The sequence below is a fragment of the Myotis brandtii genome, unplaced genomic scaffold, assembly GCF_000412655.1.
Source record: "Myotis brandtii unplaced genomic scaffold, ASM41265v1 scaffold303, whole genome shotgun sequence".
In the NCBI taxonomy this organism is placed as follows: domain Eukaryota; kingdom Metazoa; phylum Chordata; class Mammalia; order Chiroptera; family Vespertilionidae; genus Myotis; species Myotis brandtii.
In genome coordinates this window covers 3,135,541-3,153,335 of record NW_005361573.1, presented here as the reverse complement: position 1 = coordinate 3,153,335, position 17,795 = coordinate 3,135,541, and the positions used below count along the sequence as shown (strand labels likewise).

General features: G+C 45.9%; 2 protein-coding genes across 2 annotated transcripts in view; both read left to right on the top strand.

Annotated features, from left to right (window-relative positions):
• The window catches only part of CHEK2 (checkpoint kinase 2), a 47,184-nt gene extending 31,668 nt beyond the window's left edge, over window positions 1–15,516 (top strand). The window contains exons 8-17 of the mRNA XM_014542489.1: window positions 920–1,028; window positions 2,892–2,945; window positions 4,323–4,384; window positions 5,565–5,664; window positions 7,193–7,279; window positions 8,109–8,272; window positions 8,518–8,633; window positions 10,157–10,242; window positions 13,384–13,464; window positions 14,579–15,516. Coding sequence (XP_014397975.1) covers window positions 920–1,028; window positions 2,892–2,945; window positions 4,323–4,384; window positions 5,565–5,664; window positions 7,193–7,279; window positions 8,109–8,272; window positions 8,518–8,633; window positions 10,157–10,242; window positions 13,384–13,464; window positions 14,579–14,668 — 949 coding nt within the window. The 3' untranslated portion in view covers window positions 14,669–15,516. The remainder of the gene's footprint in view (window positions 1–919; window positions 1,029–2,891; window positions 2,946–4,322; window positions 4,385–5,564; window positions 5,665–7,192; window positions 7,280–8,108; window positions 8,273–8,517; window positions 8,634–10,156; window positions 10,243–13,383; window positions 13,465–14,578) is intronic.
• Window positions 15,517–16,343: 827 nt separating this feature from the next.
• TTC28 (tetratricopeptide repeat domain 28) overlaps window positions 16,344–17,795 on the top strand; it is a 397,370-nt gene continuing 395,918 nt past the window's right edge. Inside the window, exons 1-2 of the mRNA XM_014542487.1 lie at window positions 16,344–16,427; window positions 17,397–17,512. Of these exons, the coding sequence (XP_014397973.1) occupies window positions 17,423–17,512 (90 nt within the window). The 5' untranslated portion in view covers window positions 16,344–16,427; window positions 17,397–17,422. The remainder of the gene's footprint in view (window positions 16,428–17,396; window positions 17,513–17,795) is intronic.

Below are 17,795 nucleotides of genomic sequence, written 5' to 3'. Positions count from 1 at the left end.
CCCAATGAATTGCAAACCTTTGCAAGCAGGTTGTAATACTTTTGGTGTCTTAGGTATTGTGATTTTATTCAGGGTGTAATTCATGGCATCAACTACTTATGCATTTTCTTTGAAGACAAAATCAAGTGCATCGATGAAAGTAATCTGCAGATGTTGTTTGCTGTAGCTTGTTCAGGCCCTCATTTTTGACTGGGCCTTTTTTTTGTTTGCTGTTTGATCTCTGAGATAAATCATTTCTCTCCGATTTGTTGTTAGTGTCTTAATTAGACGTTTACCATCTGAAGTGACAGTAAGACAAGTCTGTCTCAGCTCAAGAAAAGTGGAATTTGGAGCTGGCCTGGTGTTGTTGGATGGTCCACATTTTAAAAAAAAATATATTTTATTGATTTTTTACAGAGAGGAAGGGAAAGGGATAAAGAGTTAGAAGCATCGATGAGAGAGAAACATCCATCAGCTGCCTCCTGTACACCCCCTACTGGGGATGTGCCCACAACCAAAGTACATGCTCTTGACGGGAATCGAACCTGGGACCCTTGAGTTCACAGGCCGACGCTCTACCCACTGAGCCAAACCGGTTAGGGCTGGATGGTCCACATTTACCTATGCCCTTGACATGCTAGGTTGATGAGGTTTCAGTGTTCTCGATAAATAGGGACAATGGAAGGATTGTATATGGACTGCATGAGTGCGAGAAAGAGAGAGAGATGGAGAGAGAGAGAGAGAGTATGTGAGAGAGGGAGAGATCTTGTGCAGGGCCCATTCTAATGTTCTCTGTGTTGTTCCAGTTTTTTAGCGCATGTGCTGCGGAAGCAAGCACTGGACCGCCTTTATCTCGTAATCGTTGAGGCCAATGCGGGAGTGGTGGGTCTCTTGATGAAAAACAGAGTCTCACAATCACTCTCTCTGTTTTTCCTTGTAGCGGTGCCTGTGGGGAGGTGAAGCTAGCCTTTGAGAGGAAAACATGCAAGAAAGTAGCCATAAAGATCATCAGCAAAAGGAAGTTTGCTATTGGCTCTGAGAAAGAAGTAGTAAGTACCTGTGTTTGGCTCCTCAGCTGCTCCTTAACATTCTTCATTTCCCAGAATAGTTTTGGAACGGTCATTTTCCATGTCAGGAAGAATTTACTGCTCAGATACGTGAATTTGCATGAAGGAACATGGACAATTTTTGAGTGTATTCAACTACTCTAGAAACTTATAATTTGGTTCCAAAAGATACTTGGTTGTACATAGTGAACGAGCAGGAAGTTGATTTTTTTTTCCCCCTCCTTCTAAGTTGTCACAAGACTGTTTTTACAATAAATGAAAGGAAATTAGGAGAAAAACATCCAGCCATATCCCCACCCCTGTAACTCCACAGCTGTTTTCAGTTTTCTTTTTCCTTTCTAGTCTTTGTTCATGTGAATTCGTGTTTTTAGATGGTTGAAATCACATTGTATATACAGTTTTCTATTCTGCTTTTCCATACAAGCATTAAGGCATAAACGTTTCCCTAATGCATTCTTTTTCATGGTCAAGTCTCTAGTTCATTGGCTTTCTCATAATGTATTCAACCATTTCTCTGGTTGGTCATTTAGATAATTTCTAATTCTTTGCTCTTCCCGGTAAATGTGGCAATGAATATCTTCCTGTTTATAGATTTTTAAAAAATCTTAATTAAATTATTTTAATAGTCTCTTGATTTGCTAGCCATTCATTTTATGGGATGCACTTTTACTGCGTGAGTGAAATGGCCAAATGTATTGGTCTTTCAACACATGATTCCACAAAGTAATGTAAAATGTGACCCGTAATCACGTTCCCTCTGTGGCCAGCTGTTTCTGGCTATTATACTTGAACATTCTTTAAAGATCAATTCCCCCCCCCCACCTCAAAACAATGCCATTCTCATATAGCAAGAGGAATTTCCTTTCTCTGTTCACTTTGTTATAGAGCTTTTCCCCTGTGATTCTGGATTTGTTTCCCATTTGTGGGAGAAAGAAAATACCCACCAGATTCTTAATGACTTGCAGCAAAATTTTAGTTCTTAATTTCATCTTTCAAATCATTGTGAACTCTTTTAGACCTCTCTGTCATCAGAGCACACCCTGACTTAGTAATGAGTTTAACGGCTTACAGGAAGGGGCAGGCTTTTAAAATTAAACATCTGGGTTTCTTAGCTGAAGTCCATTTTACATAAATATGTAATTCTATCTCCTCTCTGCTTGTGGAGGGTGTAGCCCATGAGGTTGAGTAACTTGATTCATCCTTTCGGAATTGTAATGGAGAACAACTTCAGTATCCTGAACCTTCCTCTAGTTAAAAGTCTCAATAAATATGTCAGCCTGCAGTTGAAATGGAAACCTACGTCTGTTCTATTATGAGATATTTGACTTGACAGTTTCTTCATATAGTTTAATAAAATAGCCTTTTGGTCAGTGGTTTTGTTTTATAAATTTTATGACTGCAAACAATTCCACAGCTAATGAGACAAGCAGAATTTACCAGGTAAGCATGAGAACAGTGGAAATACTTGTTTTTGGCTGTGGGAACTGGAGCAATTGGCTTCCTTTCTCTGAGCCTCAGTTGCTCCATCTGTGAAATGGGTATAATTATAGAAACCAGTTCGCTTGGGGATTATGTGGCTTATGTGACATTATCCTTTTAAGTAAAGAGCTTGGGATAAAGCCTGGTCATTTTTTGAATGCTTCCTGTTTGCCATGCACTTTACAGAGTGATTTTAAGTGAGTTGTTTAAATGATTGATCTATAGGCCTTGATTTCTCTATGTGAGTAGAGATGGGTTTGGAACTCAGGCAGCTGTTACTTAACTAAGTTTAACTGTAAACATTTTCTAAATATTGGCTATTATTATTATTAATAATAAACTCTAATGCTATCTTATTTATCAAAGGATCCAGCTCTCAATGTTGAAACAGAAATCGAAATTTTGAAAAAATTAAATCATGTAAGTACTTCTGTGAAATATGGCCCATTCTTAAAATCATTTATCTCAAAATATGGGAGGAGTGCAAAGCATTTCAGTCTAATAAAGTTAGCATGAAACATGAGTTCCTTAATTGTGTGTGTACATGTGTGTACATATGCACCCATATGTGTGTTTAGTTGTCATGCAGCTGGAAAGAGCTTTACCCTGAACTTTTGAAAGGACAATACTGTGCAAAGATTTCATGATTAAGTAATTATGTGATATTTACACTGATTTAGTTCTTGAACAGAAGACATAGTAAATCTCTTAAATTTCATTTCATTTATTTATTTATTTTTTAATCCTCACCAAGGATATTTTCCCATTGATGTTTAGGGAGAGTGGAAGGGAGAGGGAAAGACAGAGAGAAAACATTGAAGTGAGAGAAACACATCGATTGGTTGCCTCCTGCACACGCCCTGACCAGGGCCTGGGCCGGGAAGGAGCCCGCAACCGAGGTACATGCCCTTGACCAGAATCCAACCCGGGACCCTTTGGTCTGCAGGCTGACACTCTGTCCACTGAACCAAATTGGCTAGGGCAGTGGTTCTCAACCTTCCTAATGCCGCCACCCTTTAATACAGTTCCTCGTGTTGTGGTGACCCCCAACCATATAATTATTTTCTGTTGCTACTTCATCACTGTAATGTTGCTACTGTTATGAATCGTCATGTAAATATCTGATAGGCAGGATGTATTTCCATTGTTACAAATTGAACATAATGAAAGCATAGTGACTAATCACAAAAACAATATGTAATTATAGATGTGTTTTCCGATGGTCTTAGGCGGCCCCTGTGAAAGGGTCGTTCGACCCCCAAAGGGGTCGCGACCCACAGGTTGAGAACCGCTGGGCTAGGGCAAAGCTCTTCACTTTCAGATCTCCTTGAAAATGGGAGGCTCCTGTAACGTCCCCCTGTGGTTCCATTTGTGCAGAGCTGAGCAGCCCGCCGCCTGGCAGCATAGCGGGCACCCAGCGGACCCGCTTTCCATTCATGCTCCCTGTCAGGCTCCTCCGGGTTATGAGATGTCCTCGCGTGTCTGCGCTGTGGGGCACTGAGGAGGGGGCTGGGAGGAGACCGGCCTGCCTTCCTGGGTGCCATCCTTACGTGTGACTCGGGAACCAGTCCCTTGCTAACTGGGCGGGGTGGCGAGTTCCTTGTGCGTCCTCACTGAGGAGCCAGATTAATTCTGCTCTGCCCTCTCCCCTGCGTGAACTTCACCAAAGTGTCCCAGGACGGGGCCAAATGCCTGGTCTCGGCCTCCCCGACTCTCTGGGCAGTTGCTGGGAGTCCTGCTCTGGTGGTTTTTTCCTCTTGGGAGCTTCTCACTCCTTTCCCTCTTCTCCCTCCTTAGCCTTGTATCATCAAGATTAAAGACTTTTTTGATGCCGAAGATTTTTATATTGTTCTGGAATTGTAAGTAGTGAGCTTCTTAATCTGTTCCCGTTTCAATGCTTATTTAAAGACGAACGCTGGCCTGCATTTCTCGTCCTGGGGACCCTGGACAGATGGGTGTGGTGGTGGGGCCCACAAAGTGCTTGAGGGGTTTCATCCCGTATCGGAAACCCCTCCAGTGTGTCCAAAGGCAGGCGGCTTAGAGGGCCCAGGCCCCGGGTCTGAGGCCTGTGTTCGAATCCCACTCTGCAGGTGACGAGCTGACTGCCCACTGTTAGATCTCTCGGAGTCATTTTCCTGGTGTTAAATGGGGTGATAATGACACCCCATTCGATGAGAGGGAATCATTGACCAATCATTGACCGGCCACCTCCTGCACACCCCCAACTGGGGATGGAGACCACAACCCGGGCATGTGCCCTGACCGGGAATCGAACCATGACCTCCTGGTTCATAGGTCAGCCCTCAACCACTGAGCCACACCAGCTGGGCTCTTCCCTCTGTTTTTAAGAGGCAGAAACAAGATCAGAGAGGTTACAGAATTTGCCCAAAGCGCCTCAGCTGGGAAGTTGTGGAGTTGGGCTTTAGTCCCCTGATTGACTGTCTACTCCTGCTCTCCTGCTTGCTGCTCTATACCAGTCTCGGAATCTAACTGGGAGTGTGATTAAAACGCAAACTCCTGGGCCTTGGCTGGGATCCACTGAGTCAGATTTTTTTTTTTTAAAGAGTGGGCTTTTATTTTATTTTATTTTTTAAAATATATTTTATTGATTTTTTTCAGAGAGAAAGGGAGAGGGATAGAGAGTTAGAAACATTGATGAGAGAGAAACATTGATCAGCTGTCTCCTGCACACCTCCCACTGGGGATGTGCCCGCAACCAAGGTACATGCCCTTGACCGGAATCGAACCTGGGACCTTTCAGTCCGCAGGCTGATAGTCCATCCACTGAGCCAAACCGGTTAGGGCATGAGTCAGATTTTGTAAAGCTCTCCAAGTGTCTGCATTGCCCACTGCACCCTCTCCCCATCTTCCCTGTGGATGAAGCTTCTGACCTCATTGCCTTGACAGTGGGAGTCAAGGGTGAATAAAAACGGCAACTCTTGGCTTGTCTTCATGAGTTTGTTTTGTTTGTGTGATTGTCGTCCACCCGAGTGAGGTTCCCTCCGGGCACGAACGCCCTGCTGTGCCCGTGTGTTTCAGGATGGAAGGGGGCGAGCTGTTTGACAGGGTGGCAGGGAACAGGCGCCTGAAAGAAGCGACATGCAAACTGTATTTTTACCAGATGCTCCTGGCCGTACAGGTAAGGAGCCCCGGTGCTTATGACAGCCTACTTTCTTGTCGGCGAACTACTCCCTGAGTCGGTCAGAAAGCGAGGGAGCGAGGGGGAAACCTGGAGAACAGAGTGTGTGTGTGTGTTGTTTGTTCTGTTCTTGGCAAAAACATCTCCCCCTTTGACTCATGAGAAAGCTCTTGCTGTGAAGCTTGAGAGAGAGAGAGAAAGAAAGGGAGTTAAAGAAATAAACACGTGGTTCCCGTGTCTTCTCTTGAGCTTGGAGGGGCCTTGATCGCTACTTCTGCCTGATCATTGTAGAATCTCCCCTTACCTCTCTTTTTAAAACAAAACAAAACACATATTTATTGATTTCAGAGAGGAAGGGAGAGAGAGAAACATCAATGATGAGAGAGACTCATTGATTGGTTGCCTCCTGCAGAACTTCCCACCCCCCAGTCCCCTACTGGGGATTGAGCCCACAACCCAGGGCATGTGCCCTACCTGGGAATTGTACCGGGTCCTCTTGGTCCAGGGGCGATGCTTAATCCACTGAGTCACCACAGCTCGGCCCCCCTTACCTCTTGCTGGGAGAGGAGCGGGTATGAGGACAGGGCCGGCAAGTTGGGGTGATGGTGACATTCTGATCGCTCCCCATGGCTGGTACTCGGTGTTCCCTTCACACGCAGCATCTGCTACCTGCAACGGCCAGGCAGGTGGGCTGCCTTCTCTTCATTCCATGGAAGAGCCGAGTGGAGGAACAGCTGGTGGCATTCTGCCTGCTTTGAAGAACACTCTTTCTCAAACCAAATTTGGTCGAGGTGCTTCTCAGCCAACAGTTTCTCCCCTTGCAGACCTACTCTGTGTAGGAAATGCGGTGTTGAGATGCTTTTGCCCAACAGAGCACATGTAAGGTAGCTTGGCTAGGCTTGATGTCCGGTAGGTTATGTTCATTAAATGCATTTCGACTTAAGATATTTTCAACTTACGGGTTTATCAGGATGTACTCCCATCGTAAGTCAAGGAGCATCTGTATTTCAGAGCATAGAGTTTTCGAAGACCTCACTTTGGCAAATTTGTTACCTTTGGGTATTTAAACAAACTTACAATTTGCACTTTACAGATTCCCTTTAGGAATATTATTCTCAGGGTTGGGATAACCAAATGTATCATCTTGGTGGAACTTTTATAGTTTATTTTATAATACAGTCTTCAGAATATTTTATATCACCCATTTATATTTTTCTTTTTGAAATTGACACCTTATGTCTCTGCCAACCTGAAGGGTTATTTATTATCTTGAAAAGAGAAGTAAAATGCCCACCTGCTGTCATAAGTTGCCTTTTTCATTTCTGAACTTTTTAAAGACTTTCTGGAAAACAAATTTGTAAACACTCACCCCTTCTACCCAGGAGTTTTTCTGCGATTTGGGGAAATATATTTGTGAGTAACGTGGCTTACAGTTTCACCCCCGATGTGAGATGTATGTGCAGTGTGTGTTGTCTCTCCTCACATGCATACTCCTTAAATTAAGGACCATGCCTCCCTTTCTGTGTAGTACCTTCATGAAAACGGTATTATACATCGGGATTTAAAGCCAGAGAATGTTCTGCTCTCGTCTCAAAAGGAGGACTGTCTTATAAAGGTGAGAAATGTATGTTCTGTATGTGGCCATTCCAATAGATTTTTGTTCAGAAACTCTTAGATTCATCAGGTACAAAGTCTGAGCATAAAAAGGTTGAGAATTTGATATTTCCACTTTTAGCAATTATTTTTACAGAGCAGGTGGTATTTATTGTTTTAATCCAGATTCTAATGAGCATTTGTTGAGCTCCACTGTGTACAAGTCACCTTTATGTTCAGGGGTTGGGGAGAGTTATCTAATTGGAGGGTAAATTACATACATCCCATCTTCTCCTTCCCTCTATCTGAGGCAGTGCTGCCCAAACCTGGCTTCACTTTGGAATCTCTTATTGATTAGAATGAATGAATAAAGGAATGAATGAATGAATAAGTACCATCATGATGTCCAGGCTGCTCCTGTGGGTCTCTGCAGGTGGCACCCAGGAATACATTTTCCCCCCCCAAGTTCCTCAGATATTCGAGTGCGCAGCCAAGGTTGAGAAACTGGGTTCTAAGAGGAACCATGCATAACTAATCAGAATCCTGGAGAGTCTGTGATAGGAGTTACAAACCTTCTGTAAGGTTACAGAGAACACAGATACGTTGGCATACAGCCTGGACCTTGGAGATTTCTTGGCTCAGGAATTTTAATATAAGCAAAATTAAATAACTTGAAAAGCTCAGAATTGCCTTGAATTAGACACGAATTTGTAGATTCCAGATTAGCAGCAGACATGAACTGTAGGGTAGAAACTGGTCTAACCTGCCTGTCTTTGGGGACTGGCAGGCTAGAGTAATCTTTTCATTTTATGCTGTCATTAAAACCGATCCCTTTTTGTCTTTGATTTTAGATTACTGACTTTGGGCAGTCCAAGATATTGGGGGAGACCTCTCTCATGAAAACCTTGTGCGGTACCCCGACTTACTTGGCCCCCGAGGTTCTTAATTCCCTTGGGACTGCCGGATATAACCGTGCTGTAGACTGCTGGAGTTTAGGAGTTATTCTTTTTATTTGGTAAGAAACCATGGCTTCCGAGACTGGTTGGAGTTAATTAGGTGAAATCAGAAACATGTCCAGGTTAGAGGGCTTGTGTTTAATTTAGGTCACTTTTTTTTTTTTTTTTTTTTTTTTACCATTGATTTATAGAAAAATGGAATTTTTCATTATGCTGGGGGGAAAAAAGAAAGAAGTCTATATATCCGAATGCCACGGAGAATACCACTTGATTGCTTTTCCTTTCTCTCTCTCCCGGTATGAAGCCTTAGTGGGTATCCACCTTTCTCTGAGCATAAGACTCAAGTATCACTGAAGGACCAGATCACCAGTGGAAAATACAACTTCATTCCTGAACTCTGGGCAGAGGTCTCCGAGGAGGGTATGGACGCGAAAGGGTGAAGAATTCATGGTTTGCTTCAATGTGTGTGCGCGCTGTGGCGGGAGGGTTTCTTTTCGAATTCCATTATGTTTGTCTCCTGTCGGCTCTGTTCTTACTTCCTGTTGTTTTGCACCGTTTGAGAGGCAGCGGAAGTTGTTCCAAAGCCAGGCAGATGGAGACTCAAGTCCTGGGTCTGCTCCTCCCAGCTGTGGGACCTTAGGCAAGTTGCTTCAACTCTCCGAGTCTCCATTTTCTTTATTTGTAAAGGGGACACAATAAACCCCTACCTTAAAGGGTTTTTGTAAGGGTTAAGTGTAATACACACAAGTGCCCGGTACCGATTTAAGTGGGCAAAACCACAAGTAACTTTTTTTTTTAAAGTATATTTTATTGATTTTTTACAGAGAGGAAGGGAGAGGGATAGAGAGTTAGAAACATCGATCAGCTGCCTCCTGCATACCCCCTACTGGGGATGAGCCTGCAACCCAGGTACATGCCCTTGACCGGAATCGAACCCGGGACCCTTCAGTCTGCAGGCCGATGCTCTTTCCACTGAGCCAAACCGGTTAGGGCACAGGCAACTTTTTAGTTACAAGGTTTCCTTTGAGTAAATAAGCCTGTAAGAGTTAGTGTCACTAGTTACTTTGTGTTTAAGAACTTCCATGCGCAACTTTGTAATTCTCAAAAGGAAAAAGTAGCAAAGTAAAACTAAATGACAAATAACTGTAACATAGTTGACTGTGTTAAATCTCAGTGTCTAAGGCCGTGGTTCTCAACCTTCCTAATGCCGCCACCCTTCAATACAGTTCCTCGTGTTGTGGTGACCCCCAACCCTAAAATTATTTTCGTTGCCACTTCATAACTGTAATGTTGGTACTGTTATGAATCGTCATGTAAATATCTGATATGCAGGATGTATTTTCATTGTTACAAATTGAATATAATGAAAGCATAGTGATTAATCACAAAAACAGTATGTAATTATAGATGTGTTTTCCGATGGTCTTAGGCGAACCCTGTGAAAGGGTCGTTCGACCCCCAAAGGGGTCGCAACCCACAGGTTGAGAACCGCTGGTCTAAGGAATAATATTGTTGCAGTACACAAGCTGGCCTCCACTTGTTGCTGGCCATCAAGGTTTCTGTCTGCCAAGCCTGCAGTTCCAGGAGCCTGAGGAACTCTCACCATCAATCTGTGGGTCTCAGGGAGCGTGGGCTTGCATCCTGAGTGTCTTAGAACTGGGAGTGAGTTCAGCTTTCATTAGTTTGAACTTGAATCCAGCAATGAGAGAAGGAACAGAGAGGTAAGAGCAGGGAGCAATGGTCATTCCTGCCGTTCTCAGAGCACTCTGATGAATACAGAGCGTGAGGAGGATTAGGGGGCCCTGCCCACCATACCTGCTGACTCCTCGCTGACCTCAGCCCCTCTCTCTCCTTCCTGGATGTTGGCCTGCAATTCTAGCATGCTGTTAAATTTTGCTGATTCGATGCATTTGCCTGTCTCACCGTGGCTTATTGCTTTTTAGCGCTGGACCTCATCAAGAAGCTGTTGGTAGTGGATCCTAAGGCGCGTCTTACGACAGAAGAAGCTTTAAAACACCCGTGGCTTCAGGTGGGTCTGGGCGCTGCCTCGTAGCATGAAATACGCGGGCAGCCCTGAACTGTGTCTGAGAGGTGAGGGAGAGGATGCAAACACAGCACTTGCGTTTTGGGTCTGTTTCCTGCAGCTGTTGTGGATTAAGCTTTAGGTGTGTGGGGTATGCATATGTGTGGGTGTGTCTCTGTGCGGTGTTTGCGTGCAGTCTTTTAAAACTCGATTCGTGGCTCTTGGACGGACAAGCTCACTTGATGGCCGGTCTTGGTTCCACTCGGCTTCCCTGGGTCCGCGGTTTGGCTGTGGTGCCTTTGAGAAGTTGCTCTAACGCGGAATCTCATCCCCAGCTGTGCTCCCCTCTCCCCTCGGAACCCTCTCCCCCAAACAGGTGGGATGGGCTGCATTCCAGCCTCTCCCACTTTAAATCAAGGAAGCAGGTGTTGGAGGGGAAGGGCAGCCTCCCTGGGGGGCAGAATCTGACTCTTTCTTAAGCCCAAGTGGCTGGATAGAAAGGACCCCACTTGTTCATGGAGGGTAAGCAGGACTTCAGTGCAGGCTGTCACCTGCGCCTTCCAAGCGTGCATCACCCCTGCGTCCCTGCTGGGAGTTCAGCTGCCATGAGGTTCTGCGCTGAGCTCATTGCAGCTGCAGGGGCTGGAGTCCTTGTGGCTCCACTGGGGTAATCTTTGGTTTAGGAATTAGCTGCAGCATCGGGCAGGTTTCCCGACGGATGTCAGCTCCTCTGTTCAGTGCGGGTCCATTCAGCACAGCCATACCCCTTTCTAGGAACTTCCGTTGGGTCTCCCTGATCCCTGTGGGGTGGAGAACTTAACCATCCATCTCAGCGGTGTGCCTCTGGGATTCTGGGAAGACTGTCCCCATTCTTTTGCTCTTCCAACCCGCCACACCTAACAGGTTGGCTTCGGCCAGCTCAGGTTGAGAGCAACACATCCTTCAAAGAAAATTTTTTAATATATTTCTTTATTGATTGCAGAGAGGAAGGGAGAAGGAGAGAGGTGGAAACATCAATGATGAGAGAGAATCATTGATCGGCTGCCTCCTGCACGCCCCCTACTGGGGATCAAGCCCGCAACCCAGGCATGTGCCCTTGGCCGGAAGCGAACTCGGGACCCCTCAGTCCGCAGGCTGACGCTCTATCCACTGAGCCAAGTCGGCTAGGGCTAAAAGAAAATTTTTAAAAAGTAGATATATGTGTTTGGGAGGTTGACCTAGAAACAGCAGCCCCCCCAGAAGAAATCTGTCAGATGATTTAGCACTTAATAGACCACACAGATTTGAAACTGCGGGGTGGCCCTGGAGAAAAGGAGTTTGGGAACAAAGGGTGCCTTTGCATGTGGGGATTTAATTCTGATGAGAAAGAAAAGCATGTCTCTGGGCTCTTTTCTTGTGCCCTCATAGGGAGACTCGTGGGGAGCTAGATGTGGAGGAAGAGGAGCTGTGTTAAGTCTTGGAAAAAAAAAATGGAGCTGCCTAGTTAGGCCTGGGAACGGGGCTTGCATCTCCCCGGGATTTATGAACAAGAACAGCCTATTTTTCTTGTACTTTTTCGCCTCGAAAGAAAACGGTTATTAACAGCCGAGGTAAAGGCGAAGTTCAACCTGACTGACCTCAGGGGTCTCACTTGAATTCTCTTTTGTCTGCACTTTGTTTTGGCAGCAAAAGGTAGAGTGAACATGGAATGAGGACAAGGACGCAGAGGGCCCACGGACATCACCTGCTAGTGATAGTTCAGTGGTTCTCAACTTTGGCTGCACATTAGAATCACCTGGGAATCTTTTTAAAATCCTGATTTCTGGGCCTCATCCTCTGGAAATTCTGTTTCTTTGTTATGGGGTGGGGCCACAACATTAGTAACAAAGAAACAGAATTTCCGGAGGATGAGGCCCAGAAATCAGGATTTTAAAAAGATTCCCAGGTGATTCTAATGTGCAGCCAAGGTTGAGAACCACTGGTTTCGGTTTTCTTTGGGGGAAATGCAGGGTTCTTGAAGAAGCCAAGTGGTCTGGCGGGTCTGGCCCTGGACTGAGCCCTGGGAATAGGAGTTCTGGTCTGTTTTGTCATCAGCGGAGGAGCATCCCTTAGATCCACTTCTTGCCTCCCTTCCTGAAATAAAAGATTCCGTCCTGCTTGCCCCTGAGGCACATTACAGTTAGTACTTCTGAATAGATGTGGACATTTCAGAGAAAGGGCATTTACGGATACACATTACTGCCTGTGATATGTTAAGGTAAAGAGCTCTTTTACATATTATTGCTAATTGATGACTTGTTTTAAATAACAGGCCTAAGTAGGCTTGAGGTCAGCTCTGTTTGGCTGCACTGAAGAGCTGCCATCTGAGGAACATTCTAGTGTGGTTTCATTTCTTCATGCATTTACTTTTTTAAAAATTTTTTATTGATTTTATTGATTTCAGAGAGGAAGGGAGGGGGGGGAGAGAGATAGAAACATCAGGGATGAGAGAGAATCATTTATCAGCTGCCTCCCGCATGCCTCACACAGGAGACTGAGCCCGCAACCCAGGCATGTGCCCTGACCGGGAATCGAACCGTGACCTCCTGGTTCATAGGTTGACCCTCTATCCACTGAGCCACACCAGCTAGGGTTTTCCTTTCCCATCCAATACCCAAGCTCTGGATATTGTGGGCCTGAAATCCTTCTGGCGAGTTGTACAGCACTTGCTGGGTGAATTTCCCAGGGTGCTGGGTGGGTTTGTTAGGGTGGCCCCAGGAACTGGCTGCGTGTTGGCTGGGAGAGGGGGGGCGACCTCCCGGAAAGACTTAGCAGCTGCATGGAGTCAGCCCCAGCCTCTGGCCTGCTGATTGCCATCTCAGTCAGGATCTGGGATGCTGGTTCTGAAAGTCTTTTGACTGCTTAGGCCTGTGGTTCTCTCTGACCCGCCAAGAGCTCTGAAGCATGTGGTTTTGATTCAGCCAGTGTTGATTGAGCGCTGCGTGCTGATTAGACTACGCGGGGGAGGCACGTGGTCCTCGCCCTCCCAGAGCTTCAGCCAGGGCAAGCCACGCACCTGAGAGAGCCGACGTCTGTGCCCACTTCTCTGTTTCCGGGGGCTTCCTGGCCCCATCCTCCTCGGAGCGTTCCCTCAAACATAGGCGACTTATGTTTTCCATTTCTTTACAGGATGAGGACATGAAGAGAAAATTTCAAAATTTGCTTTTTGAAGAAAATAAGTCAACGGCTCTACCCCAGCTCCCAGCCCAGGTATTCCAGATGATGGTTGTTAAATGCGGGCTAAATGTAAAGAGCCAGTGAGCAAGGATGACGAGTATGAATAGTCTAATAAAAATTTCTCTCTCTCTATATACACACACACACACACACACACACACACACACACACACACGCGCACACACACTTAGGAATGATGTAGGAGATACTTTGTTTCAGCTTGATCTACTCTAGCACCCTTAGAAGATTTCATAATGAACAGTATGCTTAATGCATTAGAGAAGCACAGCTAGGGGTTGTCATTCAAGAAGTCTCCTGCAAGGCAAGATTAAAAGACTCTGTTGGAAGCTCCAGTAGAAATTTGTTGAAAATTTTAAAATGTGGGTGAGTGACTGGTGATTTATTGGTTATAATTTTATTCCTCCATTGTTCTTTGTAAGTATAAGTTAATATCTGTTCATTCCTGTCCCACCTTCTTTTGGTGACGGATAGCACTCCTCTTCCCACTCTCCCCTTGCAATTTTATAAACTGGAAAACAAAGACACAAAAAAAAGGCGTGTCTTTCCACAAAAGAGCACGATTTGGGGCTCCCAGTGAAAGGTATCGTCATCTCTTTAAATTTCATGATTTAGGAAAAGATGACCCAAGAGGAGGCTGTGAATGCTGCTTACTGTCAGTATATATCATTGAGCCCAGCCAATGTGGCTCATTGGTTGAGCGTCGACCCATGTACCAGGAGGCCACAGTTTCCTGGTCAGGGCACGTGCCGGGGTTGTGGGCTCCATCCCCAGTAGGTGGCGTGCAGGAGCAGCCGATCAATGATTTTTTCTCATCATTGATGTTTCTATCTCCCCCCTTCCCTTCCTCTCTGAAATCAATAAAAATATATTTATTTTAAAAAAATATAAATTATTGAATGATCGGAGAGTCACAGGGAGAGAAATGTCATTTTGATGAGCATGCCTGAGTCCGGTGGAATGTGATGGGGATTCAGATGTCAGTGAGGAAAACCAGTAATGGTTGGTACTAGAAGTTTCACATGAAAGTCTCCAGATTTACTGGGAGCATATTGGGAAACTTTGATCATCTTGAAAAAGCCAATGGTCTTCTTTGAACATTTCTCCCTTTTCCTTTTCTCCCCCCCAGCCTTCTACGAGTCGAAAGCGGCTCCTTGAAGGGGAGCCGGAGGATGCTGGCACCACAAAGCGCCTGGCTGTCTGTGCTGCTGTGTCCTGAACACTGGTTGAATGTGAAAGACATGTACCTTCTTGAACCCTGCTGCTCTTTTCTTTATGTATATGTATATGTATATATATATATTTTAGATTTTGTGTTTTAATTATGGGAACAGCTGCTTTTCCAGAGTCATCAGTACACAATTAAAAACCTAACGGAGCTTGGGCTGTGTGCTTCGGCTCGATGATCAGCTCTTTAGTTGCAGGCCTTTTCGTGTGTGGATTTGAAATCATGTGCTTTTTATTGGGAACTCTACCCTGGCTGTCACCAGCCCGGTGTCTCAGGAATTGTCCTTGGTCTCAGCCTCGGTGAGATGCATGCAAATTCTAAAGGCTCTTTAGAAAGCTGCAGGGAAAGGGGCATGGCGAGGTCGGGGTGGAGTGTGTAGGGAGTGACTGGCTGCCACAGTCCTCCTGAGACAGTAGGTAGCTTGGTGCAAATACCACGGGCCTATTTTATTTTTTTCCACGGGCCTATTTTAAATTCTCATCCTCTCACCCTCATAAAGATGCAGGTCCACAGTTATGCTCAGGGAAATAAGCCAAATAGTATATGATTCCACTTAGATGAGGTACCTAGAGTAGTCAAACTCACAGAGACAGAAATTAGAATAGTGGTTGCCAGGAGCTGGGGGAAGGGCAGTGAGGAGGGGGGAGTTATTGTTTCATGGATTAGGGAGTTTCTATTTTACAAGATGAAAGGAGTTCTGGAGATGGATGGTGGTGATGGTTGTACAACAGTGTGAATACTTCATCCCACTCAGCTGTATGCTTAAAAAATGGTTAAGATGTTAAATGTTATGTGTATTTTACCACAATCATAATAATAATAATAAAAAAAGGCCCTGGTTGGTGTGTTCAGTGTTTAAGCGTCGGAGGCAACCAGTTGATGTGTCTCTCTCACATCAGTGTTTCTCTATCTTCCCCTCCTTTCCCCCCTCCCTCCCACTCTCAGTAAAGCAAAGGGAAAAACAGCCTCAGGTGGGGATTAACAAGAAATAAAAATAGAGGGCACAGTCCCTGAAACCTTGGGGCCAGATAATTTGTAAAATTCAGTATTTTCCTGATTTTAGGAAGGGGACATGGCACATCAACTCGATCATGTGTGATGCCCAGCAGGGTCCTGTAACCGAGCGTTAACATTTCTGCAGCAGACATGCACAGTAAAGGCGATAGGGAAGACTAAGGCATAAGCAGTTCATTCTTTTCTGTCTAGAAATGCAGATAAGGCACGTGAGTGTGTCCTGTTGACCCAGTAATGACCAAAGAGGCCCTATGTAAGGCGACTTGTCCAACTCTTACTTTTTTGGGGGGGTCACCCTACCCCATGAAATCATGGGGGGGAGGGGGGAAAGGGAGATGGTAAAGCTACATGTCTGCTTGCCTGACCCCCACTATGGAAGCTGAAGGTACTACAGGCTCCTTCCCTGGTAGAGCTCTTCCCACTGGCCACCCAGCTAGAGGTGATCACAGGACTTTGAAAACTGAGCAAATGGAAATGAAGCAAATGCATGACAACACTGGTGGGAGGAGCAATATTGTGCTGATCTGAGCTTTCTGCCTTTTCTGACTTTGGCTTTAGGCAAGTTACTTCAAAATGGGTGCAATGAGAGTACCAACCTCAAGTCTCAACCCCGAGACTTTGGAGGGAACTTTTGGGGGTCAACTCCTGCTTTCCTGGTCAGATATGAGGTAGAAGCTGCAGAGGGTACCATGGGAAGAGAACTGTCTGAGAATGAAGCCATCAGAGAGGGAAGCGGATCGGAGATGGGAGACAGACAGGTTATTGTTGGAGCACCTGGATCTAGCTATGCTGCTAACCAGGTACCACCCCAGGACTTTTTAATACTTTTCCTTCAGGTTGAGGTTTTTTGTTTGTTTGTTTTTGTCACTTGTATCTGGAAAAGACCGGACTAATAAATTCAGCCATTTATAAACTCCAAGAGACCCTTGGGAACTTTTTTTTCCTCCTACTAGGGAAAATATTCTCAGCTTCTGTTTTGTTTTGTTTTTTTTCTGCCAAGTTTAGGGTCTTCAGAGAGGTTTGGGGCAGAGAATGCAAAGCAAAGATGTGGGAAGTAACAGACCTTCCAGCTCCCAGGTGGAGCTCACCCTCCCTGCTAATTACACCACAGGGTTTGGGAGCCAAGCCTTTTCCTGAACCTTTTAGTCTTGCAAGGACCGGGCCGGAGCTGTGCAGGGAAGCTTGGAGAGTCTGGTGTGTGCCAGGCCCGGAGCTCAGGAGCTCACATGCATCCTCTTCTGAAAGCTCAGCTCCACTTTGCGAGATGGGCTGCCACGCTCCCCTTCGCACATTTTTTAAAAAGTATACTTTATTTTTTACGGAGAGGAAGAGAGAGGGATAGAGAGTTAGAAACATCGATTCAGCTGCCTCCTGCACACTCCATACTGGGGATGTGCCTGCAACCAAGGTACATGCCCTTGATCAGAATCGAACCTGGGACCTTTCAGTCCGCAGGCTGACGCTCTACCCACTAAACCAAACCGGTTAGGGCACCACTTCGCACATTTAGGAATCAAGGCTCCCTGGCTCCGTCAAGTGTCCTCTTCGATGTTCCCCAGGCTGTAACAGGTGGAGGCAATGCGTGAACCAACAGGTGGAGGCAATACTTGAAGCGAGATTTCCCCTCTCAAGAGCCCGTGGTTTTTACCCAGTAAACAAACCTCCTTGAGAGGTCTTGACGTCTGATTAGCACTTGGTCCGCCTTAGGCCCAGTGTTGACACTTTATCTCGATGATTGCTTGCGTCCTCCCATCATGCCTTCGTTGTCGGACCTTATTAAGGAGAAACAGACCCGGATACCCGACCTTAATCACGCAAAGGGTTAGTGGAGATGCGGGACTGTAACTCGGGGTCCCCATGGAGCCTGGCTCTCCCAGAGACAAGGGCTGGCTCGCGCACGTGCTTGTCCACTTCCACGCCGGGGATGTCATCCTAGAGGTATCCTTCGCCCGGCACTTCGAGCGGGTAAGTCCCTCCTGGTCCAGAGCCTCGCCCCACGCCCTGTGCAATGGGTGAAGCAGAAGGAGCCGCGCCGGGAAGGAGCCTAGGAATCGGGCCTGGGGTGGTCGGCTGTGCGGCAGGCGGCGGCGCTGAACCCAGAACG